We start from the raw sequence: 22,890 nt of genomic DNA on the forward strand, positions 1-22,890 counted from the left end.
GCCGCTTAACACGGGCACTTAGGAGACTTAGGGATCCAGTTTAAGTGGCCGCTTGGTGTGTAGGACAGGTCGACTCTTATTATGAATGCATATACATTAAACATCCGCTAGGACAGGTTTGCCTTTACTATTTTATAATTTCGACATCTGTTTTGTATGTTGAATTTATTCATTATGACAAAGTGTATATATGATTTTATAAAATTTAATAGTTTTAAAAAAAGGTTTGATCGGGGTGGGTGTTTGACGCCATATAACCGTGAATAAAATGTGTTGAGTGCGTCGTTAAATAAAACATTTCCTCTCCATACAATTCAATTCAATATAATAAAATTTTCGCGTTTTAAAAATGTCTGAAAGGCTGCTAATCATACTTTCAAGTTATGCCGGTTTGCGCGTCATGGGGTCACGTGACTTGGCTCTTCGAGTCGACAGGCGTTTTGGCAAGCGATGGGAAAAAGGCGACTTTTTATTGCGAATATATTAAAAACGGGTAAATTTTTTAAAATGTATTTTATTGATACTTCATATATACTGTAAAAGGTATACGCAGATACCAAACAATAGTGAATTACGTTTTTGATAAATGTTGACCTTAGACAATAATCTCTGGTCAAGCGTTCAAGGCTAATTATCAATGGACTCGTTTATGCTTTCAGAAAATCATTGAGTTTAGCACCAATGCCAGTATGCAAGATCATAACAATAGCATATCACAATCGGATTGATACTGGTAGGAGTAAATCATGGTCGAATTCAAGGACTTATGTGCTGTTCTTGAACATAGGACTAAGGTAGGCCATCTTCTTTTACCGATAGTTACTGATAGTTATTGAATTACTTAGTTACTTTAGTTAAATCGTTCTCCATATTTTATGCATTTTATTTCAGAATAAACTATATCTTCTTTACTGTACATCTTATTTGCGATTAACTTAGTACCTAGTAATCTTATTTCTATCCATAGCATCCCTAGAACTAGTTCTCACTCATAACCAACCAAACCAAATATGGAAGCCATAACCGGATCCTCTGACAGTCAGGGTAATGGACCTAACTCAGACTCTCTTGAGAATTGTAACATCCATGTAGAACTCCAAACTACAACCGACAACGCTAGGACGGACCCTAAAATCCCTACCCCTCCCCCCCCATCAACCCCCATATCTAGGACCACAACCACGAACACTGATCCACGCAGCCCCGTCTTGGAGGGGCATGTTGTAGGGTCAGCCAACAGCCCAGCCATTGACCCTAAGGTAGAATTTGCTAACACCCAAGCTAATGCCTTATCCGCCCTCCTATTAGCGTCCAAATCAGTCACTAAAACAGGCGTCTCCACCCCACGGAGCTCTTCCAAACCAAAGAGTTCCCTCAACCTTAGCCAAGAAATTACCGTAGACGAAAACGATGCCCTGAGGTGATACCAAAAATAGATTCCAGCCACTAGCCTTAGATAAAAAGGCAGGACCCATACGCCTCAATAAAACAGCAAAAAGTTACACGAGGTCTGAACTACGAGCTACTCTCGGCCTACTAAAATCCAAATCTATACGTAGCTCTCTACCATTCACATTAGAACGACAATCAAAATTGCGCCAAATTTCCTTCATTAAAATGCGCACCATTTCTCTTTGGCTTAATCCTATGGGACATTCCAAATTACATAGCACCATACCACCTCCCGCCTGTTACCAACTACGGTTGGATTGCTGTGCCTTCACCTCCCCAACCTTTCCTGTCCTGGACGGAGGAACCGGTTCTTGTGCCCAAGACAGGCATGCGCTACAACAGCTCGCTCTGAATGTGCACGTTAACCCCTTTGGCAGTTGGCTTGCGCTGGTACACGCGGCCTCGGGGACAAAAAACATGTTTACTAGTGCAAACCCGAAACAGCTGACAAAGGCCTTAAGCACCACCGACTACAGACAAAGTAAGAGAGCCAGCAAAAACATACATTCAGTTATCAAAAAGGAAATTAGTCAAAACCCAGCCAGGAAATCGCTAAACTTTGCGAAGGCCAAAGGAAATAAGATACAATAGACAAAGCCACTCAGGCGGACCCAACTGACGGCGCAGCGCCCGTCACCATGATGCTAATTGACAAAGAAAATAACATCAACAGTGCGGAACCGTGCGAAGGCACAACGTCCGCCGCAGAGACACCGTTCACCTTCAGTAAACAACAAGCCAGCGCGGACATTAGTGACAGCACGACGTCCACCGCAAAGCACCTTAGCAAAACAGATAAGACGAACCAACAAACCGGTTTTAGCTTTGAAAAATCGGCCAGCTCCTCTTTCAAAACGATAACGAATAAGAAACTTAGCAAAAGAAAAGTTAGGAGCTCCATCAAAGCTGCCAAATCAATCACAGCAAAGTACTTCTTCAAATCTAAACCAGCCAAAACCATTCAATCAGAAAAAAAAAGAGTCAAGATAACCAGTAAAACCACCAAAGTGCTCAATAAGGTAGTGAACCCAGCCACTAACAACAACACCTCACTGTCCCCTGGACCATTTTATAAAGAAGTGACCATCAAGACCACTGGTAGCTTGAAGCACCAGCCACAACAGCATAGCCAACCACCAAGCCAGCACACCCCTACCCCACCAACTAACATCCATTCCAACCCAACCGCTCCACCGAACCTTACCAACAAGTGGCTAGCCAAACTTCACCCACTTCCACCTCAGGCCACAGCTCTAGCCACTCTCAAAACTGATAACCCCCACCTTGAAATTAACGATGCCACCACATGGTCAAATGGATATGTTCTTATATCAACCAACACCACCGGCGACATGCACATCATCATCAATGGTCGCCAACATCAGCTTCTTCCAATTAGTCAAACTAAGCAAAGCAGACCTACTTTTTCTAAATCAGAAACAGTAACTCAATCAATTACATATGCCGACAAACTTAAAACTACTGACCAAACTCAGGTTAGAGAACTCAAAACTATCATCGAACTAGTTCAGGAAATATATAATATTAAATCCAGCCTAGTAACCTCTAAAAACTAAAGCTAAAACTAAACAATATATATCATCAACCATAATTTCGGGTCTGCGTAATTGGAGATACGTCTCCACACGCTCCCACTAATAATATTAACACAGTAAATAAGGGCCTTAACGTTCTCCAATGGAACGCTAAAGGCCTCCATTCAATGGGACATGATGCTGAACTCAGTCAACTAATTAGCACTAGCAACATCAAGCCAGATATAATTTGCCTATAAGAAACTTGGCTAGGAATCGGCACCAAAGATAAAAATAAAAAATAAATTATTTAAAATTCCAGGATATACTAAATACTATAAAAATAGAGATAATACCACTAAAGGTGGAATAGCCACATTAATTAAAAATACCATACCTCATACCGAAATCAAATATGAATCTATAAATACCAACTTAGAAGTTCTACGACTTACTATACAAAATGATAAAATGCCTATTGACGTCATTAATGTTTATAGCCCGCCAGGAACAGCCCATAACCAACTAACACTAAGAGATTACAATAAACTCATAAATCCGCAGGGGTTTTAGAATATTTCGAAAATTCTCTTGCCATAGGGCCAGTGGATTTGAAAATCACTGGCCGTGGTGAAACATTCACTTGCCCAATTTTAACTGTTGATAAAACAAAAAAACCCAGTAAATTAAAATAATTAACTTTTTAATGTTCATTTTTCATACTGAGATCATGTTTAATCAATTTGTCAATTTACACAACAGATAGGCTCATTGGGCATGCTTTATGGTTTGTTGAGAAAAATAGTCAGTTTAGAATAAAGTTACCGTACCGTAAATTTTAAAATAAGTATTTCTACTAAAACCACCTAAGTTATAAAAAATAATCCATGTTACCGAGATATTACAATTAACAGCATTATTTACTTATGAATGGGAACTCCACCCCCCACCCACCCACTCAAAAAACAAAAACGAGAAAAGAAACAATTAAGAACCTTTATTAGCATAAAGTGTACATGTATTGCAGTTTAAGGCTTACCCCCCCCCCCCCCCCCCCCCCCCTCCAACATACACACACCATATTAGTAATCTTTTAATTTAGGTACTTTGTTAAATTTATCTATTTCATGATACTGTGTTCCTAAGCTTTTTGAAAAACCTTTTTGCAATTTATGTCATATTTTATAAATTAAATTAATAGTTTACACATTTAAAGTATTTGTAAATAGTGACATGCAACCTTCCAGTGTAAAAAACAAAATGGCGGAAAAACAATGAACTTTTGTTTTTCCAACGTTTACACTTTATAACTTTAATAAAGTTATATCAGTAGGTATATTGATGTCATGGATGGGTCAGAGATTACTGGTGGCCAACTATTTGTTAGTGAAATATTGCATGTGATAGCAAATCGAAAAAAGTGACTTGTAGCTGGTTTTTTTTTTTTTTTTTTTTTTTTTTTTTTTTTTTTTTTTTAACCACTTGCCATCAGGATTGCACAAAGTAACCTTTACTGGCCCGAATCCAAAAAACACTAGCCTCGGGCATCGGGCCACCGTATTCTAGTAGAAGGCCTGTAAATCCAAACAATAATCTAATTCTTGTTGGAGATTTTAATTGTCATAGCACACTGTGGGGAGGTCTGCACTCCGACACACAGGGAGACATACTAGAAGAATCCATCAATGTGCACAACCTGGCTCCCTTTCCATATGTCTAAAGCTTCTTTGTTCTCTATCCGTTATCAGGTGAAAGAATGGCAGCGTTTACAAGTGACCTAGACAGAGACCGAATAAACCGGCCTTGATGGCGTCGTGGTAGGAGAGGCCGGTATTCTTTTGTCCAGCTCCTTATTAAGAGTACGTGCTGGGCCATTAATTGTGGGCGGGTGCATTGTTATCATTAGTCAATGCATCCTATGTACTGTTGCGGTTGTGTTTGTAAAAACCTAGTTTGGTGTTAAGGTTGTTCCTAATGTCCTAAGTCCCTACTCTAGTGTAAACCAACGGCTAATCAAAGCCACCCCCCCCCATCCCCCATCCTTGGATTATAATGAAATACAAGGAGATGGGGGGATTATACTAGCCGAGTTATCTAATTTGAAGGGTGTTCCCTTATAGTGTAGGTATTGGTTAAAAAGCCTAGTGCTTTAGTAAATTTAAATTTAGGTATAAACCGGTTTGTTGGTTCGTCTTATATATTTCACTTAGTCCAGTTCACCAAGCCTAAACTTTAGACGCTACCACCACCTTGCCCCGCTAGCGTTCAACTGACACGGAGCAGCGACCCTACATTTGAATATGAACTCCAACCCGATTGATTGCTGGCGGGATGGGGAACGGTAGCAACCTTAATGGGCTACTGACACCTTAAAATAAATTAGAAAAGTCTTCGTAGTGCAAGACAATAACCAAATTAAGAACTTGGCTCGGGCGCTGTAATCTAACGTCCTTCTTGCGGAGTGGGGTAGATGCAGAGTCCTGGGCCAATTAGGTATTGCTGATAACACCGCCCGTCTGTACGTCTCTCGGATGGAGCAGCGACTCTAAGCACTCGACCTCGATTATGCACTTCAGCCCGGGGGACCAACGGCGGGATGTTTAACAAGCAATTTAATGACGTATGCCTACAATTACAAATATAGGTTGGTTTTTGTTTGTTTGTTATTTTTTTCTTCTTCCACACGTAACACCGTCCCACCTGTACACCTCTTGGATGGTGCAGCGACCCTAAGCACTCGACCTCGATTATGCACTCCACTCCGGGGATGGGGGGTGGGGGTGTGTGTGTGTGTGTGTGTGTGTGTGTGTGTGTCAACGGTAGGATGGTTAACAAAAACAATCGAATTAGTGACGGTTGACCGTAACTAAAAAAACAAAAACAATTCCCCCCCCCCCCCCCCCCCCCCATCCACCGCCTGTACGTCCCTCGGATGGAGCAACGACCCTATGCACTCGACCTTCGATTATGCACTCCATCCCGGGGAATCAATGACGGGGGGGGGGGGGGGGGGGGGGGACAGCAGATTATTATTAATTGAAGAACGACTATACTCTATTATCATATAATTAAATAGCTGTTATACTTTGTATATACCTATAAATGCATTAATTCTTTTTTTTTGCTGTGGTTAATCGCTTAATTGGACACCGCAATACTGTAAATAATCTTCACGACTTTGCCTTCTGCACCTGCACTATGTATTAATAAATTCAAGCTCTATTACAGCAAAATAAGGTCAGTTATTTAGGGTTCTAGACGAACATGCAGATAAGAAAATTGAAAACCAGATAGAAATTAAGTAAGTTTAACTTATTAGATATTACCAGCCATGCAATCTTTATCTCAGACGAGTGTTAAAACCTTAGTCAGGGCGATCTTGGATGGGAGCGAGGAAACTTCCTATTAGTCACGACATGTATACAGTTTCCTACATAAACTTTTGTTAACATCTGTTATCTGCCTTATTGCCTAATAGACAATTGTTTTTGCTACCAATAACATATGTTAAGCACTAGGCTTTTTAACCAATACCTACACTATAAGGGAACACCCTTCAAATTAGATAACTCGGCTAGTATACCCCCCCCCCCCCTTTGTATTCATTATAATCCAAGGATGGGGGATGTGGGGCTTTGATTAGCCGTTGGTTTACACTAGAGTAGGGACTTAGGACATTAGGAACAACCTTAACACCAAACTAGGATTTTACAAACACAGCTGCAACAGTACATAGAGTGCATTGACTAATGATAACAATGCACCCGCCCACAATTAATGGGCCAGCACGTACTCTTAATAAGGAGCTGGACAAAAGAATACCGGCCTCCCCTAACCCAATCCCAAATACTTGCTGCTGGTGGACTACTTGGGCACTTGGTGACACTGAAGAGGACGCCCTCAAGAAGACAAGACCAAGGAAAACCCCGGGACAACATCGCGGCGCCTTACCTACCGGTGTATATACACAAAGTGCACGAGTCTCCCCTGGGTTGTCATGCCACGACCAGAAGCGGCCAGGCCCTTTCTAAGAGCCTTATAGGCACCCGAGGGAGACACCCCAGCATCAAATAGGTGTAATTAATGAACTACTCTCGACTCACTAAAATCAAAGCCTATGTCAGCTCTCGATCTTTCTTTTTTGACCGACTGCTCAAAATTGCGCCAAATTTTATTAATCAAAATTGCGCACCTTTTCTCAAAATTCCACAGCACCACTACCTCCCCCCCACCCCCCGCCTGTTACCGACCACGGTCGGGCTGCTGGTGCTCCCTTGCACCTGCCAGTGCAGGCGGCCCCTCCTCCTTCTCACCCCACCTTTCCTGTCCTGGACAGGCGTGCGCTACAATAGCTTGCTCTGAATGTGCACGTAAAGCCCTATGACCTAATAGCCTGTATTCTTCTGTTGAGAATCCAATTGTGCATATAAAGTAGGTCAACTATTCGCCATATTGGATTTTAAGATGGCCCCCATAATATGTGAATATTTTAGAAGAATAAATCGATAAAAAAATAAGTATGCCGACTGGAGCAATCAATCAGACAACTGTAAATCGAACTCACACATGTAGGACATAGTTGTGGGATATCACAGATCAGTGTTTTCTCCAACGGGTGTATTAACGAAAAAGTAATGCCAAAAATGGTTTGTTTACGGTTTCCCGTCCGACACTATTTTTTTGCCGACCCTAAACGTTTTTTCGTAAAAGAAGAAAAAGAAGAAATGATTTTTTTATTAGTTACATTCAACAACATCAACCAAAGGAAACAAACAACAAATGTATCAAACTACCTACCCTATTATTTCACCTTGAAAACGTTAAAGCTTGTTCTTGTTTAAAGACGCCACTAGAGCACATTGATTTATTAATCATCGGCTATTGGATGTAAACAAATGGTAATTTTGACTTATAGTCTTAAAGAGGAAACACGCTACATTTTTCCTTTAGTAGCAAGGTATCTTCTATATGCACCATTCCACAGACAGGATAACACATTCCACGACCTTTGATATACCAGTCGTTGTGCACTGGCAGGGATGGGAAATAGCCCAATAGGTCCACCGATGGGGATCGATTCTAGACCGACCGCGCATCAGGCGAGCGCTTTACCACTGGGCTATGTCCTTCACCTTAGAAAACAAAATCAATAATAATATAAAAAACCCATCTGAATAAACTCGATGAAGAAACGTATCATATTAAATCATTATATAAGTTGTACTATACCACATAGTACCCCCATGTTAATAGCAATATATCAACCAAAAGCAGTACATCAACCAAAGTATGACCCATACATAGGAAAACTATTAACATTTCCCTCATAAATAGTAAATTGAAAGTGGAACCTTTCATAGCCTTTTACAATACCCCAGGGCTGCGTTCAACCAAAATGTGCTCTAGTGGTGTCGTTAAACAAAACAAACTTCGTATGACAAAGGAATAGACAGATTAAACAACATACAGGTAGTTATGGGTAGGTGAATATTAAACAAAAGCTATTAGTCTTGGTTGTTCAGGGTACAACCTTAATGCCCATTAGCTGCCATTTGTGATACGCTGTCGACGATATATAATGTAAACAATGCAAGTCACATGATGAATTATAAATATTCATATATATTTTCATATACATTTCATTTAACAGGCACGTGTTTTGGACACATTATTAAGCAGTTCATCACCACAGGATGCCGGCACAGATGTTTATATAAGAATTGTTTCTCATTTTTTAGGAATTTATCGATGTATAAAAGTTACAAATGGTATAAAATCGCGTAGCGTAGCGAAGCGATTTTATACTACATTTGTGACTTTTATACATCGATAAATTCCTAAAAAAATGAGAAACAATTCTTATAATTACAAACAGTACAAGAAGTGTACCTTAAAACACTCAAAAATTATTTCTTTCGTTCTTACCATCAGCCATGTTCTGTAAATAAGCGTAGGAATACATGTATACATACTATTGTATGTTTTGGGATTTTATTTTAACAGAATAAAAAAAAAAAAAAAAAATATTGTAATTTTTTATTTATTTATAACATGAATATCTCATCCAGTTTCCCTTATTTTTTTAATCGAGAAAACAGGTCACTTCCTTGTTCTATTTTTAAAATGATCACCGAACTGGGTCATTGGGCTTCTCGCCCATCCAGCTAAAAATAGTTTCAATTGATCTTGGTCTTCCGTGATGACGTATTTTTATGAGGTTTATGGAAGGATAACGCTTGGTTTTTTTAGTGACGTCAGCCAATCAGAATACAGTAAATCGTATAAATTCGGAAAGTTTGTAATTATAATAATATATAACGGATCTTTTCTGCACTAATAAATAAAACAGTTCCATTGAATTTGTTCATTAATATAATAAACACAACGCACGCGCACACATGACATAGACACATGCACGCACACGCAGTGCGTCGCACACACACACACACACACACACACACACACACACACTAACACATACAGACACACACACACACACACACACACACACACACACACACACACACGTGTTTCTGCTATCATGAAGGAAGGAACGACGCACTCAACATATTATATTTAGGGTTATATGGCGTCGGACACTACTATCATGAACACAGGAACGGAGGTGCATGTGTGCGTATGTGCGCGCGCGTGTGTGTGTGTGTGTGTGGGGGGGGGGGGGGGCGGGTATCCGTCGCCACCATTTCTTGGTCATGATAAAATGCCCATCATGATTAAAACAATATCTACACGTCAAACTGAAGCACAACGTTTAACCCGTCAATGAATACATTTCCAGAGATATGGAGGTTGTGCCCAAACAGAGATTTATCCAGGAGTTTATCAGCAGGGTTCCATGGCTGATAGGATTCCAGGGATTGGGCAAATTAGTGCGATTTAATCATACATTGGATGTTTAAACGGCAATTGAATGATGCAATGCATCATTGTTAAAGGGACTTTCCTGAGTTTGCTATAATTTTAAAGATGTTATCGACTAACAGAGACTTTTCAACGATTGTAATTAAATATCAAATATATTTTTCTCCATAAAATATTAATGGCTGTATATTAAACGTGTTTCTGATCGTTCTAATATTTTTAGTAGATTAAATTTCATTTTATTTCCTAAAATATAATTTTTTCGTACCTACGAAATTATTTGAAGACAAAATCCCGTTTGGGCCTCTTATAAATATTAAGACGACCAGAAACACACTGAATATACAGACACTGATATTCTAAACAAGACAATATATTTAATAAGTTTAATCGTAGAAATATTTTATTAGTCGGAAACATCTTACAATGCAGCAAACTTATCAAAAGAGACATGTTTACAAGAATATTAACACACTATATTGGGAATTATCAGTACCGTTTGCTTCTGGCAAGGGGCCTAATTCGTTACCATAAAACGCCTGGATAAAACCCTGCCAAGACAGGTTAAGTTTGTTTTATTTAACGACACCACAAGCGCACATTGATTTATTAATCATCGGCTACTGGACGTCAGATATATGGGAATTTTGACATTATAATCTTAGAGAGAAAACCGGCTATATTTTTCCATTAGTAGCATGGAATTTTTTTTATATGCACCATCCCACAGACAGGGCAGTACATACCACGACCTTTCACACACCTTTCACTGGAAAGAGAAACAGTCCAACGGGCCCACCGAAGGTGATCGATCCTAAATCAACCGCACATCAGGTAGATGTTTTACCACTGGGCTACGTCCAGCCCCGTGCCAAGACAGACGTGGTTGAACCTTCTGTAGATGTAAACACGTGTCAAATGGCGGGCCAAAATGTCACCGTATTATCCGTATATTATTGTCCAGTACAGCTAATGACACAATGACCTTTGACACGTGCTTTACCAACCAGTTAACGTTCAAACACGTTGGATGCCGCCATGCCTGACACCAGCACAATGAAAAAAAAAGAAAAAAAGAGAAAGAAATGTTTTATTTAACGACGCACTCAAAACATTTTATTTACGGTTATATGGCGTCAGACATATGGTTAAGGACCACACAGAGTTTGAGAGGAAACCCGCTGTCGCCACTACATGGACTACTCTTTCCGAGTAGCAGGAAGGGATCTTTTATTTGCGCTTCCCACATGTAGGATAGCACAGACCATGGCCTTTGTTGAACCAGTTATGGATCACTGGTCGGTGCAAGTGGTTTACACCTACCCATTGAGTCTTACGGATTACTCACTCAGGATTTGGAGTCGGTATCTGCATTAAAAATCCCATGCCTCGACTGGGATCCGAACCCAGTACCTACCAGCCTGTAGACCGATGGCCTAACCACGACGCCAACGAGGCCGGTATTTGTATTTGACAACGTATGCTAACACTTTTCATAAAATGCCCCAGTGCACCAGAGACCAACTGTGTGGCTACAATTCGTGATAATCTGAGAACAGAGTCGGCTGTGGACTACTTTACCGTGCCCCTTTTCTAGGAAGGTTGACGTATACCTCAACCTCACTCCCGATCCAATTTATTGTCTATCTGGGGAACAGTGGTTTTGAGGTCTTTCTATAAGTAACACTGATTGACAGTTTGATTAGAAGCAGGCATGGTTCTTTCTTGCGCTTCACCGCATTCCAGTTAGCACCAAAGAACAAAAAGGGCTACATTAGTCCCCAAGTAATGAGAAATCCATCTATCCACCGACCCAGCTGGTTTTGTAACTGAAAAATACAAAAGTAAAAACACCATTAATTTCATATTTCTACTTCTCACTAAGCTATTTAATGAGACAATAATACACCCCCCCCCCCCCCCCCTAAAAAAACAAAACAACCCAAACAACAACAACAACAAAAACGAGAAAGAAAAAAAAAGCCAAACAAACCCAAACATTATATTACTCCCCCCACCAGGAAAACCAGCACAAAACAAAAGCACCCCCGCCCCAAAACATTACCCATGTAAAGCCCCACTATCGCCTACAAACATCCCGACAATTCACGTAATGCATTTGTTAATGGTATGGTTTTGTTGGTTTGTTTAACGACACCGCTAGAGCCCATTCATTAATTAATCATCTGCCATTGGATGTCAAACATTTAGTAATCATGACAAGTAGTCATCATAGGAAACCCGTTACATGTTTCCTAATGCAGCAAGGGATCTTTTATATTCATTTTCCCACAGACAGGAAAGTACAGACGGCGGCCTTTGACCAGTTGTCGCGCGCTAGTTGAATGGATTCACCGAAGGTGGTTCGATCCCAAGAAGCAAGCATCTCAGTCGAGCACTCAACCGAATGAGGTAAATCCCGCCCTAAGGGTATGGTAGTGACCAGGCCTTCTAGATTATTGTATCCCCACTCCCATGGCTAGTGGTATTCAATGTTGGGCTAGTAAATAACTACTATTGCCATGCCCGACGGCTAGTGAAAACAAAAGTCAAAAGATGCAGTAAAGTCAATTATGTAAATATGAATATCCTGTCCCTACACCAACTCCTCAATGTTAGAGTTTTTAAGCTCTATCTCCCTCTTTAGGTGACATATCTGATTATTACTATTATTTTGTAAAATTTTATTAACTTAAAGTAAAGTAGGGCTAGTGAATTTTTAATTGAAGCTAGTAAATTTTTTAAATCACTGATCCCACGGCTAGTGGATTTTATAAAAATTCTAGAAGCCCTGGGTAGTCTTACAAAAAAGAGTATTATGAAAAATATGGCAAGCATCAAACGATCATACAACTCTCCACTCTCCCTATAACACCTTATCAACATAAAAAAACCTTAATAAAAATACTCCCCCCCCCCCCAAACAAACAAACAAACAAGCAAACAAACAAATACAAAGCAAAACCAAACCCCTGAAAAGAACAACAAAACGCCCCATTGAACCCCCCAGACCATTCCCCCCAAAACCCAAACGAACACCCCCCACTATTTTGAACGACCAAAGACATTAGAACTAGTACTATACTAAAGTCGGAAATAGAATAAAAATGATTTTCATCGATTATTTCTTTCATATTAAAGTGACATATTAAATATTTTGTAAATATCTATTTAATGATAGTCTACCTAATTTAGCATTTACTTGTTTTGGCTCTCACTGATATACAAGGTGGTGTTTACTCTTGAAATTAAAAGAAAGATGTCAGTAAACAGGTGATTTGTGCATTTTATTGGAACAGACTATAAACAAATTTGGTCAACATGTCAATTTCATTGCTGTTATAATATGTGAGGGACTGTGTCTGATGATGGTTTACGCCTATCCCTCTCCAATACACAATACTTGTGGACATTTATAAGTAATTTTGAGCAAAACTGTTAAGAACCATTCTGAGTTTGTGATCTATTATACAGGTATTAAAGGTGCTATCTCTAAGTTGCACAATGACAGCTATTGCAAATCATGTTTTTTTATTAAAACTACAAGACTACAGCTTTAACTATATGCTCATAAATGATTATAGGAAATAATTTTATCTACTAGTAGAAAATACATTTTTATTGGAGAATCTTTATCACAAACAGATGTTCACATACAACTTCTAATATAGCACCTTTAAGTGGTTGCAATATTGTGTAAATTTCTAATGTACTTATATTGAATTTATATTCACTAAATATGCTGGTCATAACTGATAATTTATGCTGCAATTCAAAATAATCAGTTAACTTGCAGTTTTAAATTAAAAGTTTATTTAAGGGTAAATGAAATTGACACATATCGTCAAAATGTGTTATAGTCTGTTCCAATAAAGGTAACAAATCTCCTGTTTACTGACATCTTTATTTCAATTTCAAGAGTAAACACCACCTTTTACATCAATGAGAGCCCGAACAAGTAAATGCTAAATTAGGTAGAGTATCATTAAATAGGTATTTACAAAATATTTACTTGTCAGTTTAATATGAAAGAAATAATTGACGAAACTCATTTTAATTCTATTTCCGACACTAAGTATAAAGCGGATGTTCACAAATGGAGGTTGTTCGCAGTAAACTGTAGACACCAGCCAGCTGTACCGCACAATGCTTTTAGATAAAGTGAGGGGACAGTTCACCGTTAAAAAACCACAAACAATAGAAGATCTGTTATCGTCTTGACGTCAGACGTTAAATGATTACCCGATTTAAATTTAGATTAAAACATAAATATTTAATGGACGTCTGGGAATTATCACTAAGGCATAACTTTTAATGAAACACGTTTCACACTAATGGAATATTTTGATTTAATACACAAACCAGTCTTGACACATGGTTCTCACAAAGTAAAGAACGCAATAACTAATAAATAAATAAATAATAAAATAAGAAACTTGGGAGTCAAGTTTCATTATTACATGTTTCAAACCATTGAAAAGAAAGAAAGAAAGAAATGTTTTATTTAACGACGCACTCAACACATTTTATTTACGGTTATATGGCGTCAGACATATGGGCATATGAGAGGAAACCCGCTGTCGCCACTACATGGGCTACTCTTTCCGATTAGAAGCACGGGATCTTTTATTTGCGCTTCACACAGGCAAGATAGCACAAACCATGGCCTTTATTGACCAGTTATGGATCACTGGTCGGTGCAAGTGGTTTACACCTACTCACTGAGCCTTGCGGAGCACTCACTCAGGGTTTGGAGACAGTATCTGTATTAAAAATCCTATGCCTCGACTGGGATCCGAACCCATTACCTACCAGCCTGTAGACCGATGGCCTAACCACGACGCCACCGAGGCCGGTCTTCAAACCAATGAATGAATAAATCAATGAATGTTTATTAACACCCCAGTACATCGACTATTGGGTGTCAAACTCTGGTAAATGTAAACAGTAAATGATGATCTAAATTCAAACCATTGAATTCTGTAGTTGACGTACAAAGGTTTTTAACCACCTAAAACAAATTCTTGAACATGCCACTGCTATTTTAGTAAATAAATACAGTAATTATTTTGAAACGAAAACCTTTCAATTAAATATTTTTACCACTTAATGTCAATATTTTTATTAGGTAAATTCATAGGTGAGGAAACATGACTTAAATTGAACATTCTATGCTGCAGGCCAATATAAAATTCCTGGAATTGATTTATGTTGAAGAATCAATACAGAAATATACGTGTAATTCACCAACTCCAATTCGGATTTTAACTGAAAGATGATGTAAACCTATATTTCCTTTTTTGTTTTCGCAATCCCATCACCATTCCAATTATGCTCTCAAATACATCGTCTTTTGAAATATATTTTATGTCATACGAAACGTAATTTCACTCTTTTCAAAAGAACTCTTTTGTTCACTCGGGATTTGTTTGCCATTTTTGTTTACATCTTCAGTAAATTACAGACGCACGTGACGCGTTTGCTAATCTGGATCTGTTCCTAAGCTGAGGTTATTATTACAATAACCACCAAGGGAAAACAAGCTCAGCAACAAAATGTTTAGGCATGAAAGTAATAACAAAGCAAATGTATATTAAATTTTAACAACACAATACCAATGTTCAATCATATGTCAGCTTGTGATAATAATGGACATTTTGGTGTCAACATATGGTACTCCTGGACTGTCAGGCGTCAACATATGTTATTCTAACCATGAATTAATAGGTTTTTGTTAATGCTGCGTTCTTTCTGAGAAATAGGCTAAAGCCAAATGATCGAATACAACATAGGCCCTACTTATCCCCTAATTTATGGTAAACTTACAGAGTTAAGTATTGTTCAAAATACAAACATCACAGGTAAATTAACATTTTTTAATAAAAATAAGTTTCTTATTAAAAAATTAAAAACTAAATCCACCACATCTTATATCTTCTAATCGCATCTTTTGTCATCCGATTGAGAATGAATGAAAGAAAGTAATGTTTTTATTTAACGCAACACATTTTATTTACGGTTATATGGCGTCAGACAAATAGTTAAGGACCACACAGATATTGAGAGAGGAAACCCGCTGTCGCCACTTAATGGGCTACTCTTTTCGATTAGCAGCAAGGGATCTTTTATATGCACCATCCCACAGACAGGGTAGCACATACCACGATCTTTGATATACCAGTCGTGGTGGAGAACGAATGAATGAATGAATGAATGTTTAACGACACTCCAACACAAAAAAATACATCGGCTATTCATCTGCTTGAGATGCAGGGCACAATATTTCACGTGAACCATCTATCCGTTCGCGTATCGATCACGCAACTTCAAATTCAAGCGAACCGTCAACATCGCCAGAACATTTATTCACGCATTCAAGAACTGAAAAAGATGTATCAAATGTACTATGTCGTAGATTTTTGGACACTTATGCTAAGCACATCAATAGTCCCTTAAGATGATTGTACAGCACCAAAATATGACATGGTTAATTAATGCAAAATAATTTTTTTTTAAATAAATAAAAAAAAATTAAAAAATTAAATGGTACTTACACTCCACTGGGGGCACGTTTCGGGGTTTTCTGTGAACCAGCCATTCAGATCCTCGTACACCTGCGCGGGTCGTGATTTATCGTGTAGAGCCTCACACAGGTCGCACCAAAAAATTCTCCGAGCCTCTAGCTCGCCATAAATCTCGTACGACTTAGTCCACTCCAAATATTTATTATACTCCACGTCGTTCTCGCCAACTTTAATCAAATAATCAGCCAAACTCTTCATGTCTTTGAAATCGTTTATATCTACATAAGAATGAGGCGGCGCCAGTTTTTTGTACGGCGCCCCTCCCATCACCACTGGCACCTGCCTGCGTCTTAATGCTTCCCAAAACTTCTCTGTGACGTAGTCTTTGCAGATGCAATTCTCCATGGTGAAGAAGAATTTATACACAGAAATCGTGTCGCTGCAGATCGTCTCCGGACATCTCTTACCACCGCACTTGCCGAACAAGTCCATAAGGAGGTGTTTCTTCACCTCCCGAATGATGAGCATTCTTCGCGCGAAGTCGTAACAGTTGCTGGACATCCATGCTGCCAGTCTGGGTCTCTCGACGGCGAAATTGTGCGAAGACTTCTCGAATTTCCGTCGATATCCGCCGTAAGTGACGGGAACGTCCGAGTCGAGCCGATACCACGCCGTCCAGTTGAACATGCCGCCGAGGCCTTCCATGTTGAGCGGGACACGTGGCGGGGGTTCCACGTTCTGCAAAACCCACACCTGGTCCGGACGTCTGCGCGGCGGCCACGTGATTCCCCTCCAGAAGTTGAAGACGGCGCCGGCGTGGAAGATGACAGCGTCGGCATTATCGAGCTGCTCCTTGTCGTTGGTCAGTCTGCACGTGCTGACCTTGCAACCACGGAGATATCGGTCGTCGGTGTTCTCCCAGGTTTCGTCACCGAAGAATCCGGTCCAGCGGAGGATGGTCTTGTGGCTGCCGTTCCTCCACGACCTTTCCGGAAACTTCCGAATGTGAGGTCCGGTCCGACTCGAGCATCCTTCCGGTGGACAACGCCAAACCGGAAGCAAAAGGAAACCCGAGAAAACCACGCAGGATACCAGTAAAAGATAGTGAAACTTTTTACGCATTCGTAGAGGAAGTCGGATGGCCATCATGCATCATACTGTATTTCTATCCCACCACGAAGCATCTTTCGAAGCAGATATTCTGAAATTAAAGAGACAAAAGAAATGAACCTGATCACATCTGCAATCTGTCTTTCATAAACAGAAGTCTGGGTATAAGCGGATTTTATCGCTAAGCAACCACAACGGTATTCACAAGACCAAAATGGAACAGTTGGCTAATACATGCCTATAATGACGGAAAGATGTATTATCTTCCATTACGTTTAGATATTTACTGACCATAAGCTTGTTATTTCAGTGTACACAGTTATGAGTCACTGTTCATGCACGAACAATTACCACCGGACACAGATATATCATATAAAGGATCGCAATAACCAAACGGCCGAGGTTCTGCAAAATAAATAAATATTAATAATTTTATCTCCGTCTCTATCTGTCTACTCTCTCTCTCTCTCTCTCTCTCTCTCTCTCTCTCTCTCTCTCTCTCTCTCGCTCTCTCTCTCAGGTTAGAGCATGCTCTACTGGACACGCACACAAACACATAGACGCACATGACATACAAACACAGGGTACACATGCATGCACACAGTTCTTCAACTTCATCTATCTGGACTAGTGCAATACTACAGGTTAATGGTCAATTGCTAGTGGTCTGTAAAGGCTTATTGACCTTGATGTCCCCATTGACCCTATAGGCGTACGGGCTCCCAGTTGTGTGGGCGGGGGGGGGGGGGGGGGGGGGGGGGGAGGGGGGGTAAGGGAGACTGATTTTTGCCCCAATTAAACGAAAATGCCCGAATCTGGATAACATTTATTCCCATTAGCATAACTACCAAACGAATCAATAAGCATTTTTTACATTGGTTACAACTAATATTGTGGGTAGAATGGTGGAAATGCACAGTGAAAAAGTTTCGGGCAAGCTTATTTTGCCCGAATATCTCTTATCTTTTTATTCCAGAATTTGAGGACTTGGTCCTGTCCTCCAATCTCGTAGGCTTATGAATGACCCTTTAATATTGACCCTGGGGTAGACGACGGTACCGGGATGCGAACACAGTACCCGTTAGCTTTAAGTTCGATTAGTAAAGCAAATTTATGCCAGCCAAGTCAGAGAGAGAGAGAGAGTGAGAGAAAGAGACAGACACTGGTAGAGAGACAGACACTGGCAGAGAGAGAGAGAGAGAGAGAGAGAGAGAGAGAGAGAGAGAGAGAGAGAGAGAGAGAGAGAGAGAGAGAGAGAGAGAGAGAGAGGGGTGAAACTCGCCGCCGCCACAAAAGCAGAAGAAATCTTTTATATGCCCTTGTCCACAGACAGGACAGTACAAGGGCCCTTGAATCATAATCTGCAAAGCGCACTCCTGCATCTCCTTGGCGAACCAATTGTTTTTTCCCCGTCTTGATCAAAGAAAAAAAGAAATGTTTTATTTAACGACGCACTCAACACATTTTATTTACGGTTATATGGCGTCAGACATATGGTTAAGGACCACACAGATTTTGAGAGGAAACCCGCTGTCGCCACTACATGGGCTACTCTTCCGATTAGTAGCAAGGGATCTTTTATTTGCGCTTCCCACAGGCAGGATAGCACAAATCATGGCCTTTGTTGAACCAGTTATGGATCACTGGTCGGTGCAAGTGGTTTACACCTACCCATTGAGCCTTGCGGAGCACTCACTCAGGGTTTGGAGTCGGTATATGGATTAAAAATCCCATGCCTCGACTGGGATCCGAACCCAGTACCTACCAGCCTGTAGACCGATGGCCTGCCACGACACCACCGAGGCCGGTCCGTCTTGATCAATGCCGCACGGCTGGTATATCAGAGGCCGTGCTAAGTGCTGTCCTGTCTATGGGAAAGTGTATATAAAAGATCCCTCGTTGCTAATAGTAAAATGTAGCAGATTCCCTTCAATAGCCAATAGCCGGTGATTAAATAATTGAGTGACGTGAGATACGCATACTTCAAAACTACGTGAGATACGCATACTTCAAAACTACTTAACTGCACTGTTAGTATTAATATGAATTGTTGTTTAGTCGTAGAGTTACATTTACCTGTAAAACTGGGTTTACGATGTTTTGTGAAATTGCTAGCTCGCGCCTTTATTATTAAATCAATTATTCAAGTTGTTCCTAGTTTCAGCGCATCTGTTGCACGTTCACAGGCCATTATTCTACATTTAATGTGCGAGTTTTCCCCCAGCTTATATGGGTGTACGCGTACTCGCGTATTAAAACCAGATATATCATATAAAGGATCGCAATAACCAAACAGCCGAGGTTTTGCAAAATAAATAAATATTATTAATTTTATCTCTATCTCTCTCTGTCTATTTTGTCTGTCTATTTTGTCTGTCTGTCTGTCTGTCTGTCTGTCTGTCTGTCTGTCTCTCTCTCTCTCTCTCTCTCTCTCTCTCTCTCTCTCTCTCTCTCTCTCTCTCTCTCTCTCTCTCTCTCTCTCTCTCTCTCTCTCTCTCTCTCTCTCTCTCATATTTTGAAGACTTTAGTGTCGAACTATCTTTTATACACACAGATAGTCGTAGTTTAAAATGTACTGACATGCTTTCTGCCAGAAAGTAATTTGAGGGTACGTAATAAAAACAAAGCTGATTATAAGTGTCCCTACTAGGTGGTTATATGTTTGAAATCTTTTGAAATTAGACACAGCATTCCATGTACTTTGTTACATTTTAAGCAACAGTTCTTTTAATTATAATCTTTCTAATATATATATATATATATATATATATATATATATATATATCTCCATTCATTTCCAAGATATATAGGGTACGGTAATTCTACCCTTTATACACTCTGGCACAAACCCTGACTGAGGTGCTGCTTATCAAATATATATTCGTTTTACCTAGGCTACATGCTAGAACTTACCTGCGCAGATTTCCAACCAACTATAATATCTAAGCACCGCATCTGAATGACTCATTTTCACGTGGACATGGTTAACACAGTACCTGTATTTATTTTATCTGACCGACTTTCACTGTTTCACTTCATCAAAAAGACAACTCTACCTGGCGTATGTTAGCAACACATAACAGGTAATCACAGGTATCTAAAACAAACACTTAAAAGTTACGAAAGTTCGTAACAAAGTCCGTTACACTGCGCAATAAGAGACCGGTTATCAGATGTGCAGTAGGGCGTAGGTTCGACTCCCCTTGGATAAGCCATTGCATTTTCTTGTTCCAACGAACCAGTGCTAGATTTATTTATTTATTTATTTTTGTTGGGGGGGGGGGGGGGGAGACAACTGAATAATTAATAGTCTAAAACTCCTTAAACGTTTAAGAAGAGAAGTTTTCTTTTAAGTTTCAATAATTTTCCCCGTTTTATAGTGGGAATGGGCATCAGACAGACAGAGAAAAAGGGCACACGTTATAAAATGAGGAGGGGATCTAGATTATTCCTTTCCTGTCATGGACGGAGGAGCCGGCCAAGGCTGGCTCTTGTGCCCACGACAGCCGTGTGCTACAACAGCTTGTTCTGAATGTGCACGTAAAACCCTATGACATGACATGACATAGATTATTCGGTATAGCGCTCGGCTGAGGTGCTTGGGTCGAAGGGTCGTAGTCGCTTGGTGGACCATTTTCTGACTCTTTTTTTTTCTTCAAGTCCCAACCAGTGTCCTACCACTATTATATCCAAGGTCGTGGTATGTGCTGTCCTGTGTGGGCAAGTGTATAACTTTAATAAGATCCCTTACCGCTAATATATTATTTTTCTAGCGGATTTTTTAGTTAAGACAAGTTTCCTCTCTAACACTTCGTATCAGAATTATCAAATGTTTGACATACAAAAGCAGATGATTAAAACATCAATGTTCTCTAGTGTTGTCGTTAAACCAAAAGAAAATTTACCGTTTGAAAAATAAAATTTAGTTCTTTTCAGAGGCGTCCGAAGATGCCGGTAACGGGAGTGAGTGGGTGGGTGGCGGGGGTGGGTGGGAAAAAATCGGAGGGGGCAGTTATCAAATGTGGAGAAACATAAAAGTTATATGGCCTGTTAAATAAAACATTTCTTTCTTTCTTTCCTTCCACTCCAGATATCGTTCCTGCTTCACTGTGTATTTCCATCGCATAATCCCATGTAAAATTGCGCTGCGATTCGATTTACGTTTGGAACCCTATATATAGTTGTTTGGTATTAATGCTAATATGAAAATACACATCGTTATAAAGCCAGATTCAGGTATTTTCGTTTAACTCGGCCAAAAATCAGTCTAGCCACCCACCCCTACCCCTACCCTCATACCCAAAAATGGGAGCCCCAACGCCTAAGAACAGACCTACCTGTAAAACAACATTTACACCTGCAGCCAACATCCCCACCTGTCACTGCATCCACCTCGTCGATTATTCCGAATCCGTGCAGTGAAAATCTGCCGCCTTACCTCCCTCGAGTATAAAAATAGAATAGCAAACAACAAATGCTAGCAGACGCAGTGTTTTGTTGTCAGTTGACACAGAAAGGTAGAAACTGTCCCGACACAACATGGATTTATATATTGCTATACTTTCTTTTTGTGTTTGTTTATTTCGTTTCTTTTGTAAGACAACGACCTGCTGTCCTGTACCGACAGTGCGGAACTTGCGATGTCCATACACGTGGTGTAAACCCGTCGGTCGATGCAATTCATAAAGCGGGGCGGTGGAGTATTGACTATGACCAGTAAACCCGTTTTTTTTTCTTCTTCTGTTTTTTTTTGTGTGTGTTTGTTGTTGTCGTATCTCGGCCATGCGATTTGTATCGATCGGCTGACGTGCAGAGTCATGACACGTTCGATGAAACAAGGGCAGTCGTGGACATTTTTGAACCTTCGTAAAATAATAATTTACTGGCGAGTCATGTCTGACTGTGATTAACTAGGGCGTTTCGGACTGTTACCTTTTCAAACGAGAATTTAGTCATGTATACATATAGCCAGAGGCGGATCGGGGGGGGGGGGGGGGGGGGTCAGGGAAATATTGGATAGAGCAGATGCGTAAAAAGAAAGAAGGAAGGAAGGAAGGAAGGAAATATTTTATTTAACGACGCACTCAGCACATTTTATTTACGGTTATATGACGTCGGACATATGGTTAAGGACCACACATATATTGAGGGAGGAAACCCGCTGTCGCCACTACATGGGCTACTCTTTTCGATTAGCAGCAAGAGATCTTTTATATGCACCATCCCATAGACAGGATAGCATATATTACGGCCTTTGATGTACCAGTCGTGGTGCACTGGCTGGAGCGAGAAATAGCCCAATGCACCCACTGACGGGGATCGATCCCAAACCGACCGCGCATCAAGCGAGCGCTTTACCACTGAGGTACATCTCGCCCCTTAAAAAG

The 22,890-nt window shown here is 40.1% G+C and overlaps 1 protein-coding gene across 2 annotated transcripts; it reads right to left on the reverse strand.

Moving 5' to 3' along the window:
• Positions 1–11,207: 11,207 nt before the first annotated feature.
• Positions 11,208–22,250, reverse strand: LOC121383344 (alpha-(1,3)-fucosyltransferase C-like). 2 transcript variants are annotated; one of them, XM_041513319.1, is made up of 3 exons: positions 21,841–22,250; positions 16,424–17,594; positions 11,208–11,698 (listed from the first exon to the last, which is right to left on the reverse strand). In XM_041513319.1, the coding sequence occupies exons 2-3, from the start codon at positions 17,540–17,542 to the stop codon at positions 11,639–11,641; spliced, it is 1,179 nt and encodes a 392-aa protein (XP_041369253.1). In that variant the 5' UTR covers positions 17,543–17,594; positions 21,841–22,250; the 3' UTR covers positions 11,208–11,638. The 2 variants fall into 2 exon arrangements, with proteins under 2 accessions (XP_041369253.1, XP_041369254.1); XM_041513320.1 differs by lacking the exon at positions 21,841–22,250 and adding an exon at positions 20,417–20,448.
• Positions 22,251–22,890: the final 640 nt, after the last annotated feature.

This window comes from Gigantopelta aegis, chromosome 10 (assembly GCF_016097555.1).
Source record: "Gigantopelta aegis isolate Gae_Host chromosome 10, Gae_host_genome, whole genome shotgun sequence".
Lineage (NCBI taxonomy): Eukaryota > Metazoa > Mollusca > Gastropoda > Neomphalida > Peltospiridae > Gigantopelta > Gigantopelta aegis.

Bases quoted from the DNA above. Each gene is read 5' to 3' on its own strand.
- LOC121383344 (XM_041513319.1), bottom strand. From the start codon at position 17,542: ATGATGGCCATCCGACTTCCTCTACGAATGCGTAAAAAGTTTCACTAT. The intron at 11,699-16,423 runs GTAAGTACCATT...TGTATTTTTCAG, and splicing joins AAACGTGCCCCCAGTGGAGT to TTACAAAACCAGCTGGGTCG.